Raw genomic sequence first — 25190 nt, 5'->3', positions numbered from 1 at the left:
CAAAAATCTATTTTTTAGTATGTTTGACAACACTCATCAAGGGCTTCCAGTGAAGACTACATGCGGCCATATATTATGCTTGGTCTACACTTGGCATGATGAGGAAGCCTGGCTTGGGTTTTTGGTTTTATATATTTTAACATGTCATTTCAAAAGCCTTTTTTTTATATCGTGTAAGTATATGTAAACCAAAAATCTATTTTTTTTAGTATGCTTGACAACACTTATCAAGAGCTTCCAGTGGAGACTACACCTGGCTATATATTATGCTTGGGCTATACATGGCATGATGAGAAAGCCTAGCTTGGATTTTTGTTTAAATATATTTTAACATGCAATTCCAAAAGTCTTATTTTTTATATAAATTAAGTATATGTAAACCAAAAATCTATTTTTTAGCATGTTTGACAACACTCATCAAGGGCTTCCAGTGAAGACCACACGTGGCCATATATTATACTTGGTCTACACTTGGCATGATGAGGAAGCCTGGCTTGGGTTTTTGGTTTTATATATTTTAACATGTAATTTCAAAAGTCTTTTTTTTTTAATATCGTTTAAGTATATGTAAACCAAAAATCAATTTTTTTAGTATGCTTGACAACACTTATCAAGAGCTTCCAGTGGAGACCATACATTATACTTGGTCTACACTTGGCATGAGGAAATCTGGCTTGGGTTTTTGTTTATATATATATTTTAACATGTTATTCCAAAAGTCTTTTTTTTTAAATCATTTAAGTATACGTAAACCACAAATCTGTTTTTCATTATTTTTGACAATACTCATCAAGGCCTCATGTAGCCTTATCTTATGATTGGCCTACTTTTGACATGATGAGATAGCCTGGCTTGGGCTTTGGCTTATACATTTTTAAAATATGTAATTGCAAAAGTTTTTTTTTTAATTATTTAAGTATGCGTAAACTAAAGATCTATTTTTTCAGTATTTTTGATGACACTCATCAAGGGCTTCCAGTGAAGACTACACATGGCCATATATTATGCTTGGTCTACACTTGGCATGATGAGGAAGCCTGGCTTGGGTTTTAGTGAAGACCACAAGTGGCCATATATTACACTTGTTGACACAATGAGGAATCCTGCCTTGGGTTTTGGGTTTTATATATATATATATATATATATATATATATATATATATATATATATATATGTTTTACTATGTAATTCCAAAAATCTTTTTTTTATTAAGTATACATAAACCAAAAATATATTTTTTCCCTATGTTTGACAATACCCATCAAGGGCTTCCAGTGAAGACTACATATTATGCTTGGTCCACTGTTGGCACAATGAGGAAGCCTGCCCTGGGTTTTGCCTTATACAATTTTCAACATGTAATTCCAAAAGTCTTTTTGTAGTTTTTTAAATAGATGAAAACCAAAAATATATATTTCAGTATGTTTGACAACACTCATCAAAGGCTTCCAGTGGAGACAACAAGTGGCCATATATTATGCTTGGTCTACTCTTGGTACCATGAGGAAGCCTGGCTTGGGATTTTGGCTTATACATTTTTTAATATGCCAGGAGACTTTTTTTTATTATTTAAGTCTGCGTAAATCAAAAATCCATTTTTCAGTATTTTTGATGACACTTACCATGGACTTTCATTGGAGACCACAATTCGCCATATAGTATGCTAGGTCCACTGTTGGCGCAATGAGAAAGCCTACCCTGGGTTTGGGTTGTATACATGTTTTAATATGTAATTCCAAAAGTCTTTTTTTTTATAATTATTCAAGTATACATAAACCAAAAGCCTATTTTTCAGTACGTTTGACAACACTGATCAAGGGCTTCCAGTGGAGGCTACAAGTGTCCATATATTACACTTGTTCCACTGTTGGCACAATGAGGTAGCCCGCCCTGGGTTTCGGGTGAATTGACCTTTTAAAGAAAAACACGTCTCCTTTGACTCTGCTTGGCTTGCTATATCGTTCATTCCATTGCAGCATTTTTTATTGTTTTTAATAAAGAAGTATTGAAAACATATGTTTCTTGGTCATACAAAGTTCTATAGTTAATCAGGCTGAAAAAAGTCCATCTAGGTCAACCAAAAGAAACAAAAAAATAAATAGAAAACCTCCATATATATAATCCTCTACACACAAAGATGATCCAGAGAAAGGCAAAAATCCCAACTTGCCCCACCAGGAAAAAAAAATCCTTTCTGATCCCCCAAAAGCGTATTCCCTGGATCAATAATCTCTGGCGTTATTACCTATAAATGTTAGTATCCAGTTATATTTTGTGCATTTAGGAATGCATCCAGATTTTCTTTTTAAAACAATCTACTGAGTTGGCCAGAACCAGTTCTTGAGGGAGTCTATTCCATATTTTCACAGCTCAACTGTGAAGAAGATTTTCCATATGTCGAGGTTACACTTTGTTTTCTCCAGACGGAAAGAGTGGCCTCTTGTCCTCTGTAATGACCTTAAAGGGACTGTACAAAGGTTCACTATATGGACCATCTTTATGATATATAAAATCAGTCCATGTGACCAACTGAGTTGACCAGGTTGGGGCAGTGCTACGACCAGTGTCAATATCAGACACTAACCAAAGATACTGTGTGGCCTAAGCTGACAATAACATTATGCAGCCCTAGCCACCAGCATCCTAGCAACCAATGATGCCGTGCAGTCTGGCATCCTAGCAACCTAAGCCGCCAGCTTTTTTCAACCAACAACAGATGTGGGGGGGCTGCCAAAATGGCTGCCTCAGGAGGCATCCATCCTCTGAATGGCCCTATATACAGTAAAATGGAGGACCACCAAGTGGATATAAGTTCCAAATAGTAAAGTCTGCATTTCAAAGTTCCGCCATTTTTTTGTAGAGATGTAAAGCCCAGCATGTTAATGGCATCCAATGGCACATTCAGCAAAGAACCAAAGGTCAATTATCCAAGTTAGTCTCTTTTTTTTAGTCTATGGGGATATATGCTGAAAAAAAGAACTGAACAAATGTGTGATTTTTCTTTTACCATCAAATGATTTATTTTTTTTTCTTTTTTACAGGAAGTTGATCTGGGGCCTGATGCTACTTCATACAGATTGCTAGATCTCAGCCCATCTGCTAAATACACTGTAAGACTGCAGTCCATAAATGGAAATGTCAAGAGTAAATTCATCCAAACTGAATTCACAACAAGTAAGAGGTTTACTACTTTTGCTTTATTATCATCTGTTAAGCTGGTTCTCATGCACACACCCACATACGAAGATACATGCCACCCTGTAACAGTCAAATAACTAAATGATGTAAGACGTGTTTTATGGGACCAACAAGACTACACATGTATGGGCTGTGACATGAGTCTGTGAACTGGATGATTAGTTTATTAAAAAGTGATTAGCATGTGTTCAGCCATTTTTTTTCTGGTAGAGTGGAAATAAATTAGAACTATTATTGGGTTTTTACTTGTAGAGAGATATTCCTGTCCTTCATGAATGTCATGTTCTGGTGACAACTTCATATCATGGAGAACTTCATGTCATGGAGAACTTTAGAACTTCATGTCCTGGAGCACTTCAGAATTTCCTTTCCTGGAAAACTTCATGTCCTGGAGAATTTCAGAACAGCATATCCTGGTGACAACTTCATGTTCTGGAGAACTTCAGAACTTCATGTCCTGGTGACAACTTCATGTCCTGGAGAACTTCATGTCCTGGAGAACTTCAGAACTTCATGTCCTGGTGACAATTTCATGTCCTGGTGACAACTTCATGTCCTGGGGAACTTCAGAATTTCATGTCCTGGAGAACTTCATGTCCTGGAAAACATCAAACTTTATATCCTGGGGACAACTTCATGTTCTGGAGAACTTCAGAACTTCATGCCCTGGTTACAACTTCATGTCCTGGAGAACTTCATGTCCTGGAGAACTTCAGAACTTCATGTCCTGGAGAACTTCAGAACTTCATGTCCTGGTGACAACGTCATGTCCCGAAGAACTTCATGTCCTAGAGAGCTTCAGAACTTCATATTCTGGGGACAACTTCATGTCCTGCGGAACTTCAGAACTCCATATTCTGAGGACAACTTCATGTCCTGGAGAACTTCAGAATCTCCTTTCCTGCAGAACTTTATGTCCTGGAGAACTTCAAAACTTCATGTCCTGGTGACAACGTAAAGTGGAAAGAAATTAGAACTACTATTGGGTTTTTACTTGTAGAGAGAACTTCAGAATCTCCTTTCCTGCAGAACTTTATGTCCTGGAGAACTTCAAAACTTCATGTCCTGGTGACAATGTAAAGTGGAAAGAAATTAGAACTACTATTGGGTTTTTACTTGTAGAGAGATATTCATGTCTGTCATGAATGTCATGTCCTGGTGACAATTTCATGTCCTGGAAAACTTCAGAACTTTATATCTTGGGGACAACTTCATGTCCTGGAGAACTTCAGAACTTCATGTCCTGGTGACAACTTCATGTCCCGAACAACTTCATGTCCTAGAGAACTTAATAACTTCATATTCTGGGGACAACTTCATGTCCTGGGGAACTTCAGAACTTCATATCCTGAGGACAACTTCATGTCCTGGAGAACTTCAGAATTTCCTTTCCTGCAGAACTTCATGTCCTGGAGAACTTCAAAACTTCATGTCCTGGTGACAACATAGAGTGGAAAGAAATTAGAACTACTATTGGGTTTTTACTTGTAGAGAGATATTCCTGTCCTTCATGAATGTCATGTCCTGGTGACAACTTCACGTCATGGAGAACTTTAGAACTTCATGTATTGGAGCACTTAGGAATTTCCTTTCCTCGAGAACTTCATGTCCTGGAGACCTTAAGAACTTCATATCCTTGTGACAACTTCATGTCCTGGGGAACTTCAGAATTTCATGTCCTGGAGAACTTCATGTCCTTGAAAACCTCAGAACTTTATATCCTGGGGACAACTTCATGTCCTGGAGAACTTCATATCCTGGAGAACTTCAGAACTTCATGTCCTGGTGACAACTTCATGTCCTGGACAACTTCAGAACTTCATGTCTTGGTGACAACTTCATGTCTTAGAGAACTTCAGAACTTCATATTCTGGGGACAACTTCATGTACTGGGGAACTTCAGAACTTCATGTCCTGGTGAAAACTTCATGTTCTAGAGAACTTCGGAACTTTTTTTAATGCGTTGTTTTCTTTTTCACTTGAATAAAGTTCCTGTTTCATTTTTACATTTGCTGCATTGCATTTTTTACATGCATTGCATGTAACTTCAGAACTTCATATTCTGGGGACAACTTCATGTACTGGGGTACTTCAGAACTTCATATCCTGAGGACAGCTTCATGTCCTGGAGAACTTGAGGATTTCCTTTCCTGCAGAACTTCATGGCCTGGAGAACTTCAAAACTTCATATCCTGGTGACAACTTCATGTCCTGAGACAATAAACTGGAAGTGAGGGAAGATTCCCCAACAGTGACACAGGCAAAAATCTTGTCCTCCAAAAGAGATGGGGAAGTCTAGAAGGCATGCCATATTTTTTTTGTATTGCTGCCTGTTTCTCTGTTGGAGACTTTCTCTTATTCCCTGTCCCACACAAGAAGCAAACGGAACCCAGAATAGCAATAGAAACCTGATAGAGGTTCCAACCTTTCCCCACTCTATTCAAAATGAAATAGGCAGGTTTTGGCTGCCCATGCACTTTATTTGATGGTTTGCATCAGTTTGCATATGAAAAAAGACTGGTCTGCTGCCCATAAGAGGCATTTTTTTTTTACTGCGTTGTTTTCTTTTTCACTTGAATAAAATTCCTGTTTCATTTTTACATTTGCTGCATTGCATTGCATTTTTTACATGCATTGCTTTTTTTTTTTTGCTTAAATAACATTTTTTTTACACGCATTGCTTTTTTTCTTTCACTTGAGTCAATTTTTTTTTTAATGCTTTGTTTTCTTTTCCACTTGAATAAAATTCCTGTTTCCTGTTCATGCGTTGCATGGACATGCACTTACACCCATTGCACTGAAAAAAAAAAGTAGAGCATGCCGTACTTTTTTTTTTTTTTTCCAAGGCAACAAATTTTGGCGCAACGCCACACAATGGTCTGAAGAATCCTAATTTAAATTCATTGTTTTTCTTTCTGTCTAAGCGTTGAAAGTGTGAAGTTCGAGGCGTCTGATATAACATACATTTCATAAAGCGGAGCTCGTGAAAACTAATACAGAAAGTTTCTAAGGCCGAACATTTGGTTATATTTTTATGCATTCTAAAAATAATAACTAGGAACCAGCTAGCTGCTATGAGCAGAACCCCCTGCAGTTCTCTGTGTCGCATTTTGCTGGAGTTTCCTCTCTATTAGGGTAGCGCGCAGCGAGGCAATTATTGAACAGCAGCGCTTGTACAATGTCACACTACAATGACAACCATTGCAATCGGCAAATAAATATTCCACAAAAAAAAAAAAATTACACATTTCATATTTTTTTAGTACCCAAATTAATAGAATCCAACCTTTGAATTTATCAGCAGCAGACTTTCCATGTGTTCTCCAAAAATAATTGGACGTACTCCAGTAGTGAGGTAGGAGAAGAGGTGTCTCTGCATAATCCCTGAGCGTATTAGGGTTGTAATAGATTTATGGAACATCGTGATAACTTCTCACATATACAGGATATAAAACATCTGTACAAAACCTGCTCCGAAAAATCCCCCCGTATTGTTTCCTCCATATGGGTATCACTCCATTTCCTACTGATATTATACCTTCTAGAAAATGTAACGATGAATTCCAGGAAAACATCTAAATCCACAGATGAAATACGTAGACAGGAGACATTTTACCTGTTTGTATTTCTAAAAAAAAAAAGGTGCAAATACCAAGCGCAATGAGGTTCCAGGGGGGAACAACTCATCTGACCAGCAATGAGACATGAGCAGAAGACAACAAATAAAGGGCTGTCCCTGACCCTGGGGAAGTCAATAGCATCCCAACCCACATGGAAGAAAAATATATTTGAAAAATATTTTTAAAATTTTCTTCCCAAATATATTGACATACAGTCAGGTCCATAAATATTGGGACATCGACACAATTCTAACATTTTTGGCTCTATACACCACCACAATGGATTTGAAATGAAACGAACAAGATGTGCTTTAACTGCAGACTGTCAGCTTTAATTTGAGGGTATTTACATCCAAATCAGGTGAACGGTGTAGGAATTACAACAGTTTGCATATGTGCCTCCCACTTATTAAGGAACCAAAAGTAATGGGACAGAATAATAATCATAAATCAAACTTTCACTTTTTAATATTTGGTTGCAAATCCTTTGCAGTCAATTACAGCCTGAAGTTTGGAACGCATAGACATCACCAGACGCTGGGTTTCATCCCTGGTGATGCTCTGCCAGGCCTCTACTGCAACTGTCTTCAGTTCCTGCTTGTTCTTGGGGCATTTTCCCTTCAGTTTTGTCTTCAGCAAGTGAAATGCATGCTCAATCGGATTCAGGTCAGGTGATTGACTTGGCCATTGCATAACATTCCACTTCTTTCCCTTAAAAAACTCTTTGGTTGCTTTTGCAGTCTGCTTTGGGTCATTGTCCATCTGCACTGTGAAGCGGCGTCCAATGAGTTGTGAAGCATTTGGCTGAATATGAGCAGATAATATTGGCTGAAACACTTCAGAATTCATCCGGCTGCTTTTGTCAGCAGTCACATCATCAATAAATACAAGAGAAGCAGTTCCATTGGCAGCCATACATGCCCACGCCATGACACTACCACCACCATGCTTCACTGATGAGGTGGTATGCTTAGGATCATGAGCAGTTCCTTTCCTTCTCCATACTCTTCTCTTCCCATCACTCTGGTACAAGTTGATCTTGGTCTCATCTGTCCATAGGATGTTGTTCCAGAACTTTGAAGGCTTTTTTAGATGTTGTTTGGCAAACTCTAATCTGGCCTTCCTGTTTTTGAGGCTCACCAATGGTTTCCATCTTGTGGTGAACCCTCTGTATTCACTCTGGTGAAGTCTTCTCTTGATTGTTGACTTTGACACACATACACCTACCTCCTGGAGAGTGTTCTTGATCTGGCCAACTGTTGTGAAGGGTGTTTTCTTCACCAGGGAAAGAATTCTTCGGTCATCCACCACAGTTGTTTTCTGTGGTCTTCCGGGTCTTTTGGTGTTGCTGAGCTCACCGGTGCGTTCCTTCTTTTTAAGAATGTTCCAAACAGTTGTTTTGGCCACGCCTAATGTTTTTGCTATCTCTCTGATGGGTTTGTTTTGTTTTTTCAGTCTAATGATGGCTTGCTTCACTGATAGTGACAGCTCTTTGGATCTCATCTTGAGAGTTGACAGCAACAGATTCCAAATGCAAATAGCACACTTGAAATGAACTCTGGACCTTTTATCTGCTCATTGTAATTGGGATAATGAGGAAATAACACACACCTGGCCATGGAACAGCTGAGAAGCCAATTGTCCCATTACTTTTGGTCCCTTAATAAGTGGGAGGCACGTATGCAAACTGTTGTAATTCCTACACCGTTCACCTGATTTGGATGTAAATACCCTCAAATTAAAGCTGACAGTCTGCAGTTAAAGCACATCTTGTTCGTTTCATTTCAAATCCATTGTGGTGGTGTATAGAACCAAAAATGTTAGAATTGTGTCGATGTCCCAATATTTATGGACCTGACTGTATATTTGAAATGCTACCATTTTGGCCGTATTCAATATATTTCAATATATATATATATATATATATATATATATATATATATATACACATATATATACTCCATGTTGAAATGCATTTTTATTACAAAATATATGAATTTTTTTTTTAAAAAATATATATATTTTTAAATATATTCTTCAGATTTTTTTTAACATATAAAAAAGTAATTTTAAACATATATTTTTACATATATTTGTAAATGCATTCCAAAAATGTAGATTTGTATTTTGAAAGACATACAGTATATTTAAAATGTATTTTTAAAAATATTTTTCATATATTTTTGTAATAAAAATGCATTTCAACATGCATATCTATCTATTTATTGACATATATTTGAAATGCTACAATTTTGCCCATATTCAATATATATTTCAATAAATAAATATTGTGTATATATATGTATATTTATTTATTTTTATATATATATATATATATATATATATATATATATACATATGTGTGTGTGTATATATATATATATATATATATATATATATATATATATACTGCATGTTGAAATGCATTGTTTATATATTACAAAATATATGAAAATATTTACAAAAATATATATTTTTTAAATATATTCTTCAGTTTTTTTTAAACATATAAAAAAGTCATTTTAAACATATATTTTTACATATATTTGTAAATGGATTCCAAAAATGTAGATTTGTATTTTTAAAGACATACAGTATACTTAAAATGTATTTTTAAAAGTATTTTTCATATAAATAAAGACGTATTTCAACATGCAGTATATATATATCTATTTATTGACATATATTTGAAATGCTACAATTTTGGCCATATTCAATAAATATATATATATATATATTTTATATATATATATATATATATATATACTGCATGTTGAAATGCATTTTTTCTATATTACAAAATATATGAAAATATTTTTAAAAATATATATTTTTTTAATATATTCTTCAGATTTGTTTTTTAACATTTAAAAAAGTCATTTTAATTACATATTTTTACATTTATTTGTAAATGCATTCCAAAAGTGTAGATTTGTATGTTTAAAGACATACAGTATATTTAAAATGTATTTTTAAAAATATTTTCATATATTTTGTAATACAAACGCACGTCAACATACAGTATATATATACGGCCAAAATTGTAGCATTTAAAATATATTTCAATATATTTGGGAAGAATATTTTTAAAATATATTTCAAATACATTTTTCTTCCATATGGGAAGCCCAGGAACACTTCAAATGGAAATTCACTTTAATGTTGGTTTAAGGAGCATGACCTGTAGGAGTGCCTGGATTGATACATCACCAAGCCAGTGAATATATTAAGAATGTATTTTTAAAATATATTTAAACAAAAATATATTTTTCTTCCATGTGGGGAGGCCCCTGGACTGAGCAACCTAGTGTTTGGTTCAGGATCATGGGAAGATGAGTTTCTCCTCTCCACTGGCCAGGTGATGTATCAGTCCAGGCACTCCTACAGGTCATGCTTCTTAACCCAACATTAAAGTGAATTTTGATTTTAACTGTTCCTGGGCTTGTGTAGAGGAGGGTGTGTCCGTTCCTTCTACTCAGGTCTCAGATTACACTCAGCTCCCTGCTCTGTGCTGTGTGACATCAGATCCCCGCACCCTGCCTTTGGCAGTTAAGAAATGCTTTGTACATGCTAGACTTTGACCAGCTGTAGAGGAGAGAGTCGGTAAACAGGTACAACTTATGTAGGAGGATTTGTTTCCTCTCCGTGTATCACCTGAGGCTACTCACTTCACTGGGTATATGGAAGGGTCTGCAACCACTTTAAAGAAAATGCAATAAAAATACTCATGTTACATCCGGGTTCTGGATGCTTCCTGCTGACATCGCCTCACAGAGGAATTCTGGGAAAGCTTTATATCCCAGTTCTGATAATAGGATGCCACCGCACTTCAGGGATTCTTCTTCCTTCTTCTCTGTCAGCTCACTTACGACATTTGCACCTCATCTCGTGTGTGTGCCATTACACCTTGGACTCATCTACTGAAACGATAAGACTCTACCCCAAAGATCTTGCAAAATCTCATGCAGTCTTGGGGTGGAAAGGCTTCTGTGAGGCCATGGCTACATCACCGGAAACCAAGAAGAGCAGGAAGTGGGATCACAATAAAGGGAAGGGATCAGCAAAATTCTTTAGTTAAATAAATGTCAGTTAGATCAATGGTTCTCAACCAGTGGACCATGGCTCACTGCTGGGCTGTGGCCTCCTTACTCCTGGGCCACCAGCTACAGATCTCCTAACCTCCCACAGTGCCTCCCAGCTCCCATGCTGCAATCCAGCCTCTCATTGTGGCCCACATTGCCCCCACGCCTCCTGAGAGCCATCAGCCTCCATGTTGCCCTCAACCTGCTGTAGAGCCTCCAACCCTCCATACTGCCCCCAGCCTCCAACAGTGTCCCACAATGTCCCCCAACCTCCCACAGTGTCCCCAACCTGCTATAGAGCCTCCAACCCTCCATACTGCCTTCATCCTCCAACAGTGTCCTACAGTGTCTCCCAACCTCCCACAATGCCCACAATCTGCTGTAAAGTCTCCAACCCTCCATACTGCCCCCCAGCCTCCAATAGTGTCCCCCAACCTACCACAATGAACCCCAATATGCTGTAGAGCCTCCAACCCTCCATATTGCCTCCATGCTTTAACAGTGTCCCACAGTGCCCCCAACCTGCTGTAGAGCCTCCAACCCTCCATGCTGCCTCCATCCTCCAACAGTGTCCCACAGTGTCCCCCAACCTTCCACAATGCCCCCAATCTACTGTAGAGTCTCCAACTCTCCATACTGCCCCCAGACTCCAACAGTGTCCCCCAACCTCCCACAATGCCCCCAGGCCCCCTGAGAACTTTAGGGCCTTCATCCTTTCAACACTGTCTCACACTGTACCTCAACCTCTCACAGTGCCCCCCAGCCCCCTTTAGAAGCCTTATCCCCCACAAGTCCACCAGGACTGCTGCAGAGTACCCTACCCTACTCCACCACCCCCTATCCCCCCACAGTGGCACCCAGCTCCATCCAGAACCTTCCAGCATTTTGATACCCACTTTGCAGTCCCATACTTTAATTGTGAGAGCATAAACCTTATTTTCTACTGTTGGGGAAATTCCTGGACTCCGGCCTCAGTAAGGTTGAGAATCAGTTGAACCATTTCCCATCAGGGAGAAGGGCCCTCATTGTGACAACTTTAACAACTTCCTATTTTTAATAATAGTTACTGTATTTATAATTTGGGGATTTAGGATTTGGTGGTTCACCAAGGTCCAAGGGGCTTTTGGTCCTAATGGACTGACCAGCGGTCTCTGGGGCAGCTCGGGGTGTCCACCAAAAAAGACGAGAGTCCTCATAGTTGGCGCAAAAATTATATTTGGCCCAATCTGTTGACGTGTGGTCAATCTATGGGGTGAAAATACCCAACGTTCTGAACGTGTGAGTGGAGAAAACCCTGATTTGATCAATCTCTCAATCCAATATTGGATCCTCTGTGGCGTTCCCAGGCGGCAAGTTACAGAACTTAAAAAGATCTGCTTGTGGGCTGTAGGGGGCCAGTTGGTAGCAACCCCCAGAGGGAAAGACCGCCACACCTAGTGGTTGACTTTACAGGAAATGCATTGTCAAGAACATTCCAACACACGGTAACAGTGGCTTAGAACTGGTGGCCACTCACAGAGGACTATACAGTAGAGAGAGCAAGGCATGGATATCGACAGCATCTGGTGCAGGGGGCGGCTGGTGGACAGTAAGCAGCAAATAACTAGTAGCGGAAAGGTTCCCCACAGCAGCACTGACCACAGTCCCTATGCTGACCCTCCTCCACTGGAACCTTTCCCTCACACTAGGCATGTTCTCCTTATCTAGCAAGGTTCTGTCCCTGGGAACTGCAGTGTGCCAGTGGTTTTTATAAGCACTGCCCTCACTAAAGATGGCTGCTGGGGTGGCAGTGTCCAATCAGGTAGCAGCCCTCCAGATCACACATACAGAGAACTAAGAAGAATATGCATTCTTCTTGTTTTCCACTCTACCTGCAGCGTGGTTGCAACAGCGCCACCTGTGTAGGGAGGTCAACTAACTGACTGCTTGGCGACAGATACCACAGAGGCCTTCATAGGTCTAGTTGGTGCCCATGGGTGGTTGGAAATAATGTTATGGCCGATCAGTGTACCATCTTGGCAAGCTGTATGACAGATTAAAAAATAGAAATGAAAAAAAGAAAAAAAAGAATGCTGCAGAATAAATCTGTAATCCATTGTGGAAAACACTTTTGAAGGATGAGTCAGCTCCGATCAGAAGTCTGAACTTTAATGATCATGATGAGCAGAGATAAAGCAGTCTTCATAATGTACACCGCCATTCTCCGTCTCCCATCATCTTCTGATGGTTATGACAGTTTATTTGTTTCCACCGATTGCTACAATATCACGCCGGGGAAATAAATGAATATTTTGCATTGGGAAAGGCAGATAAACATGTTAATAAAATAGACGCTCTTCCTCTTCTTTCCTGTACAGCTATTTTTTTAAAAAAAAATTTCTGTTGGTTTCCAACATTTCGACTTTAAACAGAAATAATGGAAATGCCCAGAATGTATTCTCCAGATTTCTGTGTTTTTTTTTTTAAAGTAAACTGAATAATAAAATCTTCTATAACTTTAACGTTAGAAACAAAGAAGGGTGACGGTGGAAAAAAGACCAAGAAGTTCATCAAGTTTGCCCCGTTCTTTAAAATTATTATTTATACATGCTTTGGGGTTTTTTATATGTTTTTTTTTTTTAATTTCCTGTATAGTCATATTTGTTTTTATGTTGTCGTTTAATGTTGTTACAATATTAAATATATCTATAGCTATATCTATATTATAATAATGGTACCATTATATATATATATATATATATAATATTTACACTGTGTGTGTATATATATATATATATATATATATATATATATATATATAAAACTATATATATGTAATAATGGTACCATTATTATATATTATAATTGTATTTATACTGTGTGTATATATAATATAGATAGATAGATAGATAGATAGATAGATAGATAGATAGATAGATAGATAGATAATAGAAGATAGATAGATAGATAGATAGATAGATAGATAATAGATAGATAAATAGATAGATAGATAATAGATAGATAGATAGATAGATAGATAGATAGATAGATAGATAGATAGATAGATAGAGTGAAGAACAGAAGTATTTGAACACACCTTTCTTATCATTAGTGATACCCCACGAGGTGAGATCTTGCATGGAGCCCCAGTCCGAGGGAGACTGACAATCGTCTTTAGCCTCTTCCATTTTCTAACAATTGCTCCAACAGTTGATCTATTTTCACCAAGCTGCTTGGCAATTGCCCCGTATCCCTTTCCAGCCTTGTGGAGGTCCACAATTGTTTTTCTGGTGTCTTTTGACAGCTCTTTGGTCTTGCCCATGGTAGTAGCTGGCGTCTGGCTGACTGTGGGGTGGACAGGTGTCTTTAAAGAGCTCAGACAGGTGCTACTAAGTTAGATTAATGAGTGGAGTAGAGGTGGACTTTTTAAAGGCACAGTAACAGGTGTTTGAGAGCCAGAATTCTTGCTGTTTCTTAGGTGTTCAAATACTTATGTTCAGCAGTGCAAGACAAATACATTCTTTACAAATCATACAATGGGATTTCCTGAATTTGTTTTTAATTCTGTCTCTCAGAGTGGGAATGCACCTACAATGTGAATTTCAGACCCCTCCATGGTTTCTAAGTGGGAGAACTTGCAAAATCGCAGGGTGTTCAAATACGTCTGTTCCTCACTGTAGATAGATAGATAGATAATAGATAGATAGATAGATAGATAGATAGATAGATAGATAGATAGATAGATAGATAGATAGATAATAGATAGATAGATAGATGATAGATAGATAGATAGATAATAGATAATAGATAATAGACAGATAAATAGATAGATAGATAGATAGATAGATAGATAGATAGATAGATAGATAGATAGATAGATAGATAATAGATAGATAGATAGATAGATAGATAGATAGATAGATAATAGATAGATAATAGATAGATAGATAGATAGATAGATAGATAGATAGATAGATAATAGATAGATAGATAGATAGATAATAGATAGATAGATAGATAATAGATAGATAGATAGATAATAGATAGATAGATAGATAGATAGATAGATAGATAGATAATAGATAGATAGATAATAGATAGATAGATAATAGATAGATAGATAATAGATAGATAGATAGATAGATAATAGATAGATAGATAATAGATAGATAGATAGATAGATAGATAGATAGATAGATAGATAGATAGATAATAGATAGATGGATGGATGGATAGATGGATAGATAATAGATAGATAGATAGATAGATAGATAGATAGATAATAGATAGATAGATAGATAGATAGATAGATAGATAATAGATAGATAGATAGATAGATAATAGATAATAGATAATAGATAGATAATAGATAGATAGATAGATAGATAGATAGATAGATAGATAGATAGATAGATAGATATGAGATAGATAGATAGATAGATAGATAGATAGATAGATAGATAATAGATAGATAGATAGATAGATAGATAGATAGATAGATAGATAATAGATAGATAGATAGATAGATAGATAGATAGATAATAGATAGATAGATAGATAGATAGATAGATAGATAGATAGATAGATAATAGATAGATAGATAGATAGATAGATAGATAGATAGATAGATAGATAGATAATAGATAGATAATAGATAGATAGATAGATAGATAGATAGATAGATAGATAGATAGATAATAGATAGATAGATAATAGATAGATAGATAGATAGATAATAGATAGATAGATAGATAGATAGATAATAGATAGATAGATAGATAATAGATAGATAATAGATTGATACATAGATAGATAGATAGATAATATATATATATATATTTATTTATTTATTTAAATATATATATATATATATATATATATATATTTAAATAAATAAATATATTTATTTATTTATATATATTGAAGAGACAAAATTGTAGTATTTCAAATATATGTCAATATATGTGGGAAGAATATTTTTAAAATATATTTCAAATATATTTTTCTTCCATGTGGGTTACTTTTCAAAATGCGTCTCTCATCCGTCATACTGCTATGAGGTCCTCTATGCATTCCTTTTTTTGGCCCAATTGCCGGACAGCTTGTATCACACTGCGTGCACGGCTAGCTTGGTGCGCCAGACCCTAAAGCTTTGTACAGTCTGACCCAAACATGACCTAAAGGTCCCGAATTTCTCAACACATTGAATGGAAAGTATTTCATTTTGAAAGGAAACTTTAGCTTGGAAAAAAAAAAAACATGGACAGTGACAAACGCCAGAGTACTTACAGCTAACAGGCAATATTAAACCCTGAAGAGCAAGGAAAGAATGTATTCAGAGATGCTTCCCGTACCATGGCGCTCTATCAAGCGCTCAGGATGGGTGTCAAGTACTGGTGGATTCATCGTCATGAAATGTAACACAGACACATTTTTTAGTTAATCCCCCAAAGGGAACAAGTCAAGTTTTTGAGCCATTTTAACAAAAAAAAAAAAAAGAGAGAGATGCTGGCACGTCCTACTGAGATGCAGAGTTTGGAAAGTACAGAAATGTCATCCAAGGAAGAGGCACTGAAGTAGCGAAGGATCATTTTCTTCCCGCGTTAGGGACTTATTGGCTTCCAAGCATGCATGGTGATCTACAGAAGCTTTAGTCGTTACCAGGGGCAGGGCAAGGTCATCCGACACTCAGGGCAAAGATGCCAAATGGCACTCCCCCAAAAAATGTATGAGCGTTATGTGTCAGCAAAAATCCCCTCCCCCCCAAACATAAATTCCCTTCCCCAAGCCAAAATTTTCCCCAAATTCACCAAATCCACCTCCCCCCCCAAAAAAAAGTTGCCTCCTAAAATAAATTGTATGCCACTGCCAAATTTCCTCTTCCCAGTAAAAATCCCCTCCCCCCAAACATAAATTCCCTTCCACTTCTCCATTCTCCTTCCTCAAGCCGAAATTTTCCCCAAATTCACCAAATCCACCTCTACCCCCCAAAACGTTACCTCTTAAAATAAATTGTATGCCTCTGCCACCACCAAATTTCCTCTTCCCAGTAAAAACCCCCTTCCCCCCCAAACATAAATTCCCTTCCCCGTCCCAAGACAAAAATTCCCTCTCTTCCAGTACAAATTCCACCCAACCCCCCCCCCCCCCCCCCGCTGAAATCCCCAACCCAGCACAAATTTTTCCCCGCACCTCCCTGCTAAAATGTTCTCCATCCCCAAATCCCCCACCTAGCACGATTCCCCCCCCCCTAATTTTCCCTCCTAGCATAAATCCCCTCAAATCATCTCTACTAGCACAAATCCACCCCCATCCAAATCCTCCTTCCGCACACAACCCCCCCCTTGTAGTACAAATCCCCCCCTCCTAGCACAAATACTCTTCCCCCATCCTCCTCTCCCAGCACAAATAAGGAGTGAGCAGAAAGAAGGAGAAACAGCCAGCTGGAGGAGGCGAAGTGGTGGTGATGGCTAGAAGTGGCGGTGATAGCTACAAGTGGTGGTGATAGCTAGAAGTGGTGGTGATAGCTAGAAGTGGTGGTGATAGCTAGAAGTGGTGGTGATAGCTACAAGTGGTGGTGATAGCTAGAAGTGGTGGTGATAGCTAGAAGTGGTGGTGATAGCTAAAAGTGGTGGTGATGGCTAGAAGTGGTGGCGATAGCTACAAGTGGTGGCAATAGCTACAAGTGGTGGCGATAGCTAGAAGTGGTGGCGATAGCTAGAAGTGGTGGCGATAGCTAGAAGTGGTGGTGATGGCTAGAAGTGGTGGCGATGGCTAGAAGTGGTGGCGATAGCTAGAAGTGGCGGCGATGGCTAGAAGTGGTGTAGATAACTATAAGTGGTGGTGATAGCTAGAAATGGTGGCAATGGCTAGAAGTGGTGGCGATGGCTAAAAGTGGTGGCGATGGCTAAAAGTGGTGGCAATGGCTAAAAGTGGTGGTGATGGCAATGGCTAGAAGTAGTGGCGATGGCTAGAAGTGTTGGCGATGGCTAGAAGTGTTGGCGATGGCTAGAATAGGTGGCGATAGCTAGAAGTGGTGGGGATGGCTAGAAGTGGTGGGGATGGCTAGAAGCGGTGGCGATGGCTAGAAGTGGTGGCGATGGCAATGGCTAGAAGTGGTGGCAATGACTAGAAGTGGTTGTTGATGGCGATGGCTAGAAGTGATGGCGATGGCTAGAAGTGGTGGTGATGGCTAGAAGTGGTTGACGATGGCGATGGCTAGAAGTGGTGGCGATGGCTAGAAGTGGTGGCAATGGCTAGAAGTAGTGGTGATGGCTAGAAGTAGTGGTGATGGCTAGAAGTGGTGGCGATGGCTAGAAGTGGTGGTGATGGCTAAAAGTGGTGGTGATAGCTAGAAGTGGTGGTGATGGCTAGAAGTGGTGGTGATGGCTAGAAGTGGTGGTGATAGCTAGAAGTGGTGGCGATGGCTAGAAGTGGTGGCGATGGCTAGAAGTGGTGGCGATGGGAATGGCTAGAAGTGGTGATAGCTAGAAGTGGAGGCGATGGCTATTAGTGGTGGCGATGGCTAGAAGTGGTGGTGATAGCTAGAAGTGGAGGCGATGGCTAGAAGTGGTGGCAATGGCAATGGCTAGAAGTGGTGGTGATGGCTAGAAGTGGAGGCGATGGCTAGAAGTGGAGGCGATGGCTAGAAGTGGTGGCGATAGCTACAAGTGGTGGCAATAGCTACAAGTGGTGGCAATAGCTAGAAGTGGTGGCGATAGCTAGAAGTGGTGGTGATGGCTAGAAGTGGTGGCGATGGCTAGAAGTGGTGTAGATAGCTAGAAGTGGCGGTGATGGCTAGAAGTGTTGTAGATAGCTAGAAGTGGTGGTGATAGCTAGAAATGGTGGCAATGGCTAGAAGTGGTGGCGATGGCTAAAAGTGGTGGTGATGGCTAAAAGTGGTGGTGATGGCAATGGCTAGAAGTAGTGGCGATGGCTAGAAGTGTTGGCGATGGCTAGAAGTGTTGGCGATGGCTAGAAGTGTTGGCGATGGCTAGAATAGGTGGCGATAGCTAGAAGTGGTGGGGATGGCTAGAAGTGGTGGTGATGGCTAGAAGTGGTGGTGATGGCTAGAAGTGGTGGTGATAGCTAGAAGTGGTGGTGATGGCTAGAAGTGGTGGCGATAGCTACAAGTGGTGGCGATAGCTAGAAGTGGTGGCGATAGCTAGAAGTGGTGGCGATGGCTAAAAGTGGTGGTGATGGCAATGGCTAGAAGTAGTGGCAATGGCTAGAAGTGTTGGCGATGGCTAGAAGTGTTGGCGATGGCTAGAATAGGTGGCGATAGCTAGAAGTGGTGGGGATGGCTAGAAGTGGTGGTGATGGCTAGAAGTGGTGGTGATAGCTAGAAGTGGTGGCGATGGCTAGAAGTGGTGGCGATAGCTACAAGTGGTGGCGATAGCTACAAGTGGTGGTGATGGCTAGAAGTGGTGGCGATGGCTAGAAGTGTTGGCGATGGCTAGAAGTGGTGGCGATGGCTAGAAGTGTTGGCGATAGCTAGAAGTGTTGGCGATGGCTAGAATAGGTGGCGATGGCTAGAAGTGGTGGGGATGGCTAGAAGTGGTGGCGATAGCTACAAGTGGTGGTGATAGCTAGAAGTGGTGGTGATAGCTAGAAGTGGTGGTGATAGCTAGAAGTGGTGGTGATAGCTACAAGTGGTGGTGATGGCTAGAAGTGGTGGTGATGGCTACAAGTGGTGGCGATAGCTACAAGTGGTGGCGATAGCTACAAGTGGTGGCGATGGCTACAAGTGGTGGCGATGGCTAGAAGTGGTGTAGATAGCTAGAAGTGGCGGTGATGGCTAGAAGTGGTGTAGATAGCTAGAAGTGGTGGTGATAGCTAGAAATGGTGGCAATGGCTAGAAGTGGTGGCGATGGCTAAAAGTGGTGACGATGGCTAAAAGTGGTGGTGATGGCAATGGCTAGAAGTGTTGGCGATGGCTAGAAGTGTTGGCGATGGCTAGAATAGGTGGCGATAGCTAGAAGTGGTGGGGATGGCTAGAAGTGGTGGGGATGGCTAGAAGTGGTGGCGATGGCAATGGCTAGAAGTGGTGGCAATGACTAGAAGTGGTTGTCGATGGCGATGGCTAGAAGTGGTGGTGATGGCTAGAAGTGGTTGACGATGGCGATGGCTAGAAGTGGTGGCGATGGCTAGAAGTGGTTGTTGATGGCGATGGCTAAAAGTGGTGGTGATGGCTAGAAGTGGTTGACGATGGCTAGAAGTGGTGGCGATGGCTAGAAGTGGTGGCGATGGCTAGAAGTGGTGGCGATGGCTAGAAGTGGTGGCGATGGCTAGAAGTGGTGGCTATGGCTATTAGTGGTGGCGATGGCTAGAAGTGTTGGTGATAGCTAGAAGTGGAGGCGATGGCTAGAAGTGGAGGCGATGGCTAGAAGTGGTGGTGATGGCTAGAAGTGGAGGCGATGGCTAGAAGTGGAGGCGATGGCTAGAAGTGGTGGCAATGGCAATGGCTAGAAGTGGTGGTGATGGCTAGAAGTGGAGGCGATGGCTAGAAATGGTGACGATGGCTAGAAGTGGTGGCGATGGCTAGAAGTGGTGGTGATGGGAATGGCTATTAGTGGTGGCGATGGCTATTAGTGGTGGCGATGGCTAGAAGTGGAGGCGATGGCTAGAAGTGGTGGCAATGGCGATGGCTAGAAGTGGAGGCGATGGCTAGAAGTGGTGGCGATGGCTAGAAGTGGTGACGATGGCTAGAAGTGGTGGTGATAGCTAGAAGTGGTGGTGATAGCTAGAAGTGTTGGCGATGGCTAGAATAGGTGGCGATGGCTAGAAGTGGTGGGGATGGCTAGAAGTGGTGGCGATAGCTACAAGTGGTGGCGATAGCTAGAAGTGGTGGTGATAGCTAGAAGTGGTGGTGATAGCTAGAAGTGGTGGTGATAGCTACAAGTGGTGGTGATGGCTAGAAGTGGTGGTGATGGCTAGAAGTGGTGGCGATAGCTACAAGTGGTGGCGATAGCTACAAGTGGTGGCGATGGCTACAAGTGGTGGCGATGGCTAGAAGTGGTGGCGATGGCTAGAAGTGGTGTAGATAGCTAGAAGTGGCGGTGATGGCTAGAAGTGGTGTAGATAGCTAGAAGTGGTGGTGATAGCTAGAAATGGTGGCAATGGCTAGAAGTGGTGGCGATGGCTAAAAGTGGTGACGATGGCTAAAAGTGGTGGTGATGGCAATGGCTAGAAGTGTTGGCGATGGCTAGAAGTGTTGGCGATGGCTAGAATAGGTGGCGATAGCTAGAAGTGGTGGGGATGGCTAGAAGTGGTGGGGATGGCTAGAAGTGGTGGCGATGGCAATGGCTAGAAGTGGTGGCAATGACTAGAAGTGGTTGTCAATGGCGATGGCTAGAAGTGGTGGTGATGGCTAGAAGTGGTTGACGATGGCGATGGCTAGAAGTGGTGGCGATGGCTAGAAGTGGTTGTTGATGGCGATGGCTAGAAGTGGTGGCGATGGCTAAAAGTGGTGGTGATGGCTAGAAGTGGTGGCGATGGCTAGAAGTGGTGGCGATGGCTAGAAGTGGTGGCGATGGCTAGAAGTGGAGGCGATGGCTAGAAGTGGTGGCGATGGCTATTAGTGGTGGCGATGGCTAGAAGTGTTGGTGATAGCTAGAAGTGGAGGCGATGGCTAGAAGTGGAGGCGATGGCTAGAAGTGGTGGTGATGGCTAGAAGTGGAGGCGATGGCTAGAAGTGGAGGCGATGGCTAGAAGTGGTGGCAATGGCAATGGCTAGAAGTGGTGGTGATGGCTAGAAGTGGAGGCGATGGCTAGAAATGGTGACGATGGCTAGAAGTGGTGGCGATGGCTAGAAGTGGTGGTGATGGGAATGGCTATTAGTGGTGGCGATGGCTATTAGTGGTGGCGATGGCTAGAAGTGGAGGCGATGGCTAGAAGTGGTGGCAATGGCAATGGCTAGAAGTGGAGGCGATGGCTAGAAGTGGAGGCGATGGCTAGAAGTGGTGGCGATGGCTAGAAGTGGTGACGATGGCTAGAAGTGGTGGTGATAGCTAGAAGTGGTGGTGATAGCTAGAAGTGGTGGCGATGGCTAGAAGTGGTGGCGATGGCTAGAAGTGGTGTAGATAGCTAGAAGTGGTGGCGATGGCTAGAAGTGGTGTAGATAGCTAGAAATGGTGGCAATGGCTAAAAGTGGTGGCAATGGCTAAAAGTGGTGGCGATGGCTAAAAGTGGTGGTGATGGCAATGGCTAGAAGTGTTGGCGATGGCTAGAAGTGTTGGCGATGGCTAGAAGTGTTGGCGATGGCTAGAATAGGTGGCGATAGCTAGAAGTGGTGGGGATGGCTAGAAGTGGTGGGGATGGCTAGAAGTGGTGGCGATGGCAATGGCTAGAAGTGGTGGCAATGACTAGAAGTGGTTGTCGATGGCGATGGCTAGAAGTGATGGCGATGGCTAGAAGTGGTGGTGATGGCTAGAAGTGGTGACGATGGCTAGAAGTGGTGGTGATGGCTAGAAGTGGTGGTGATGGGAATGGCTAGAAGTGGTGGCGATGGCTATTAGTGGTGGCGATGGCTAGAAGTGGTGGCGATAGCTAGAAGTGGTGGCAATGGCAATGGCTAGAAGTGGAGGCGATGGCTAGAAGTGGTGGCGATGGCTAGAAGTGGTGGTGATGGCTAGAAGTGGTGGTGATAGTTAGAAGTGGTGGTGATGGCTAGAAGTGGTGGCGATAGCTACAAGTGGTGGCGATAGCTACAAGTGGTGGCGATGGCTACAAGTGGTGGCGATGGCTACAAGTGGTGGCGATGGCTACAAGTGGTGGCGATGGCTAGAAGTGTTGGCGATGGCTAGAAGTGTTGGCGATGGCTAGAATAGGTGGCGATAGCTAGAAGTGGTGGGGATGGCTATAAGTGGTGGCGATGGCAATGGCTAGAAGTGGTGGCAATGACTAGAAGTGGTTGTCGATGGCGATGGCTAGAAGTGATGGCGATGGCTAGAAGTGGTGGTGATGGCTAGAAGTGGTGACGATGGCTAGAAGTGGTGGTGATGGCTAGAAGTGGTGGTGATGGGAATGGCTAGAAGTGGTGGCGATGGCTATTAGTGGTGGCGATGGCTAGAAGTGGTGGCAATGGCAATGGCTAGAAGTGGAGGCGATGGCTAGAAGTGGAGGCGATGGCTAGAAGTGGTGGCGATGGCTAGAAGTGGTGGTGATGGCTAGAAGTGGTGGTGATGGCTAGAAGTGGTGGCGATAGCTACAAGTGGTGGCGATAGCTACAAGTGGTGGCGATGGCTACAAGTGTTGGCGATGGCTAGAAGTGGTGGCGATGGCTAGAAGTGGTGGCGATGGCTAAAAGTGGTGGCGATGGCTAAAAGTGGTGGCGATGGCTAAAAGTGGTGGCGATGGCTAGAAGTGGTGGCGATGGCTAGAAGTGGTGGTGATAGCTAGAAGTGGTGGCGATGGCTAGAAGTGGTGGCGATGGGAATGGCTAGAAGTGGTGGCGATGGCTATTAGTGGTGGCGATGGCTAGAAGTGGTGGTGATAGCTAGAAGTGGAGGCGATGGCTAGAAGTGGTGGCAATGGCAATGGCTAGAAGTGGTGGTGATGGCTAGAAGTGGTGGCGATGGCTAGAAGTGGTGGCGATGGCTAGAAGTGGTGGCGATGGCTAGTGATGGAGGTTCTGGTAGTGAGGGGTAGCTTAACACTCCTTGCACCGCACTTTGCAGCAGGGTCTCCATGTTGAATAATGATCACAGATCAGCATTAATACATGTCTTTTATATCTGCCTCGAGTTCCGGTTTAAAGGTTCGGAAACACCAGAAGCCAATCATCGTTTATAGCAGCTAAAAATTTCCATTGTGTATCTGCACCAAATCCAACAAAGCAACAATGGTAGCCAATTTAGAGGGAGAAAAAGAGAGAGCAAAGCAAAGAACGGTGGTGGCTTCAAATGCACCACTTATTCAATTTTCATTTGTGATAGATTCTTGACGGACTTTCCATGTCATTTTTTATTTTTATGAACATCGCCTGTAGTATGTGCGTAGTACGATATTCCCTCCCAATCCAAAAGGGCGTAGATAAGGGGGGATATGGGGGGCAAGGTGGCACAGCAGCCAGCTCTGACAGTCACCAGGCACCAGAAGCACCAGAAGCTCTACAACTTATACTCGGTGCCCTGTGTCTTGGGGCCACAACCACCCAACAATCTTTTTCGGCTTACGCTTTGGGCAACTTCTACTGTTACCATCATTTTTCCACACCTACAATTTGCTCCTGCATGTGCAGAGCACTTCCTAATTATGCTCCTCTAGGTGCCCAAGGCTGAAACCCCCTCCCCCTGTATCTGTAAGATGCTGATTAAGGACCCAAGTGCCAGGAAAGGGTAGTTCCAGCATGCATGCACAGGACTTCATCCATCACTGTCCAGTAACCTGGAGATTGAGCAGCGATGGAAAGCATGGGAATGCTTTGGATTGTCAATGCCGAAATTAGGCCGGAGACTTGCATTTTCCATAATATACAAACATTCTGAGAGTGGAGAACAGCAGCAGAGCCGCTTTAGAAAATACATAAAGTCGTTTGCTTTGAAAAAGTTGCATTTTTACGGCGGATCTGTAGGGAAAAAAAGATAAAAATAGAAAATGTCATAACATGCAGGTATGTCAAAAGAGGGCATTGTCATAACACATTCCCAACGTCAAACCGCGGCGCTCTTAGTACATATCATTGTCAGAACACGGACGGGGTCACCGGTGTTAATGAGGAAAGCTCTACAGAATGTCAGAGCAAGTCAAATGTCACACTGTCAGCATTCAACGTGTTGGGACTCATCACCCCCTACACAATTAGCTCGTACTTGTCATCACCTCCATCCTCCCCCTACCAGAGGGGTCCTTGGATGTCCTCGTGTGCCCCCTCTGCATCCAAATAAGACCATCACTGTGTGACAATGTCAGGTGCTACATAAAGTTACGTTGTAGGTAAGGTTAAAAAAAGACACAGGTCCATCAAGTTCGACCTCTACATGAGGTTACAGGCATACAATTTGCTGTAGACAGGTAAAAAAATAATTATGTGTTATTATTAACCCAGAACTGTACACATACTGCTAATTATTATAGACTATAATGAACTAATAAGGGAGACACGGAGCACATGGGGGCACTAAGATTGCTAGAGGCTTGTTGTCAGAGATCCAGGGATGCTAACCATGGAAGTGCTGCCACCATGCAACCACCCTCAGGCATCTAAACTTACCAATCGGTCTCTATATGTAGACAGTCAGAGCTTTTCTTTTAAATTTATGAGTGGCTCAGATGGACATTTTTGAACTTGTTCTTTTAAATCTATGGGTGG

The 25190-nt window shown here is 41.6% G+C and overlaps 1 protein-coding gene across 5 annotated transcripts in view; it reads left to right on the top strand.

The window, feature by feature from the left end:
* TNC (tenascin C) overlaps positions 1–25190 on the top strand; it is a 253590-nt gene that overhangs the window by 188993 nt on the left and 39407 nt on the right. For all 5 annotated transcript variants that reach the window (XM_089673551.1, XM_089673552.1, XM_089673553.1 and 2 more), the window contains one exon: positions 3042–3174. In XM_089673551.1, coding sequence (XP_089529677.1) covers positions 3042–3174 — 133 coding nt within the window. The remainder of the gene's footprint in view (positions 1–3041; positions 3175–25190) is intronic.

Source organism: Staurois parvus, unplaced genomic scaffold (genome assembly GCF_062004578.1).
Source record: "Staurois parvus isolate SC_StPar_1 unplaced genomic scaffold, SC_StPar_1.0 ptg000140l, whole genome shotgun sequence".
Taxonomy (NCBI): Eukaryota; Metazoa; Chordata; class Amphibia; order Anura; family Ranidae; genus Staurois; species Staurois parvus.
Note: the sequence above shows the minus strand (reverse complement) of the source record. Positions and strands in the feature narration are given on the sequence as shown.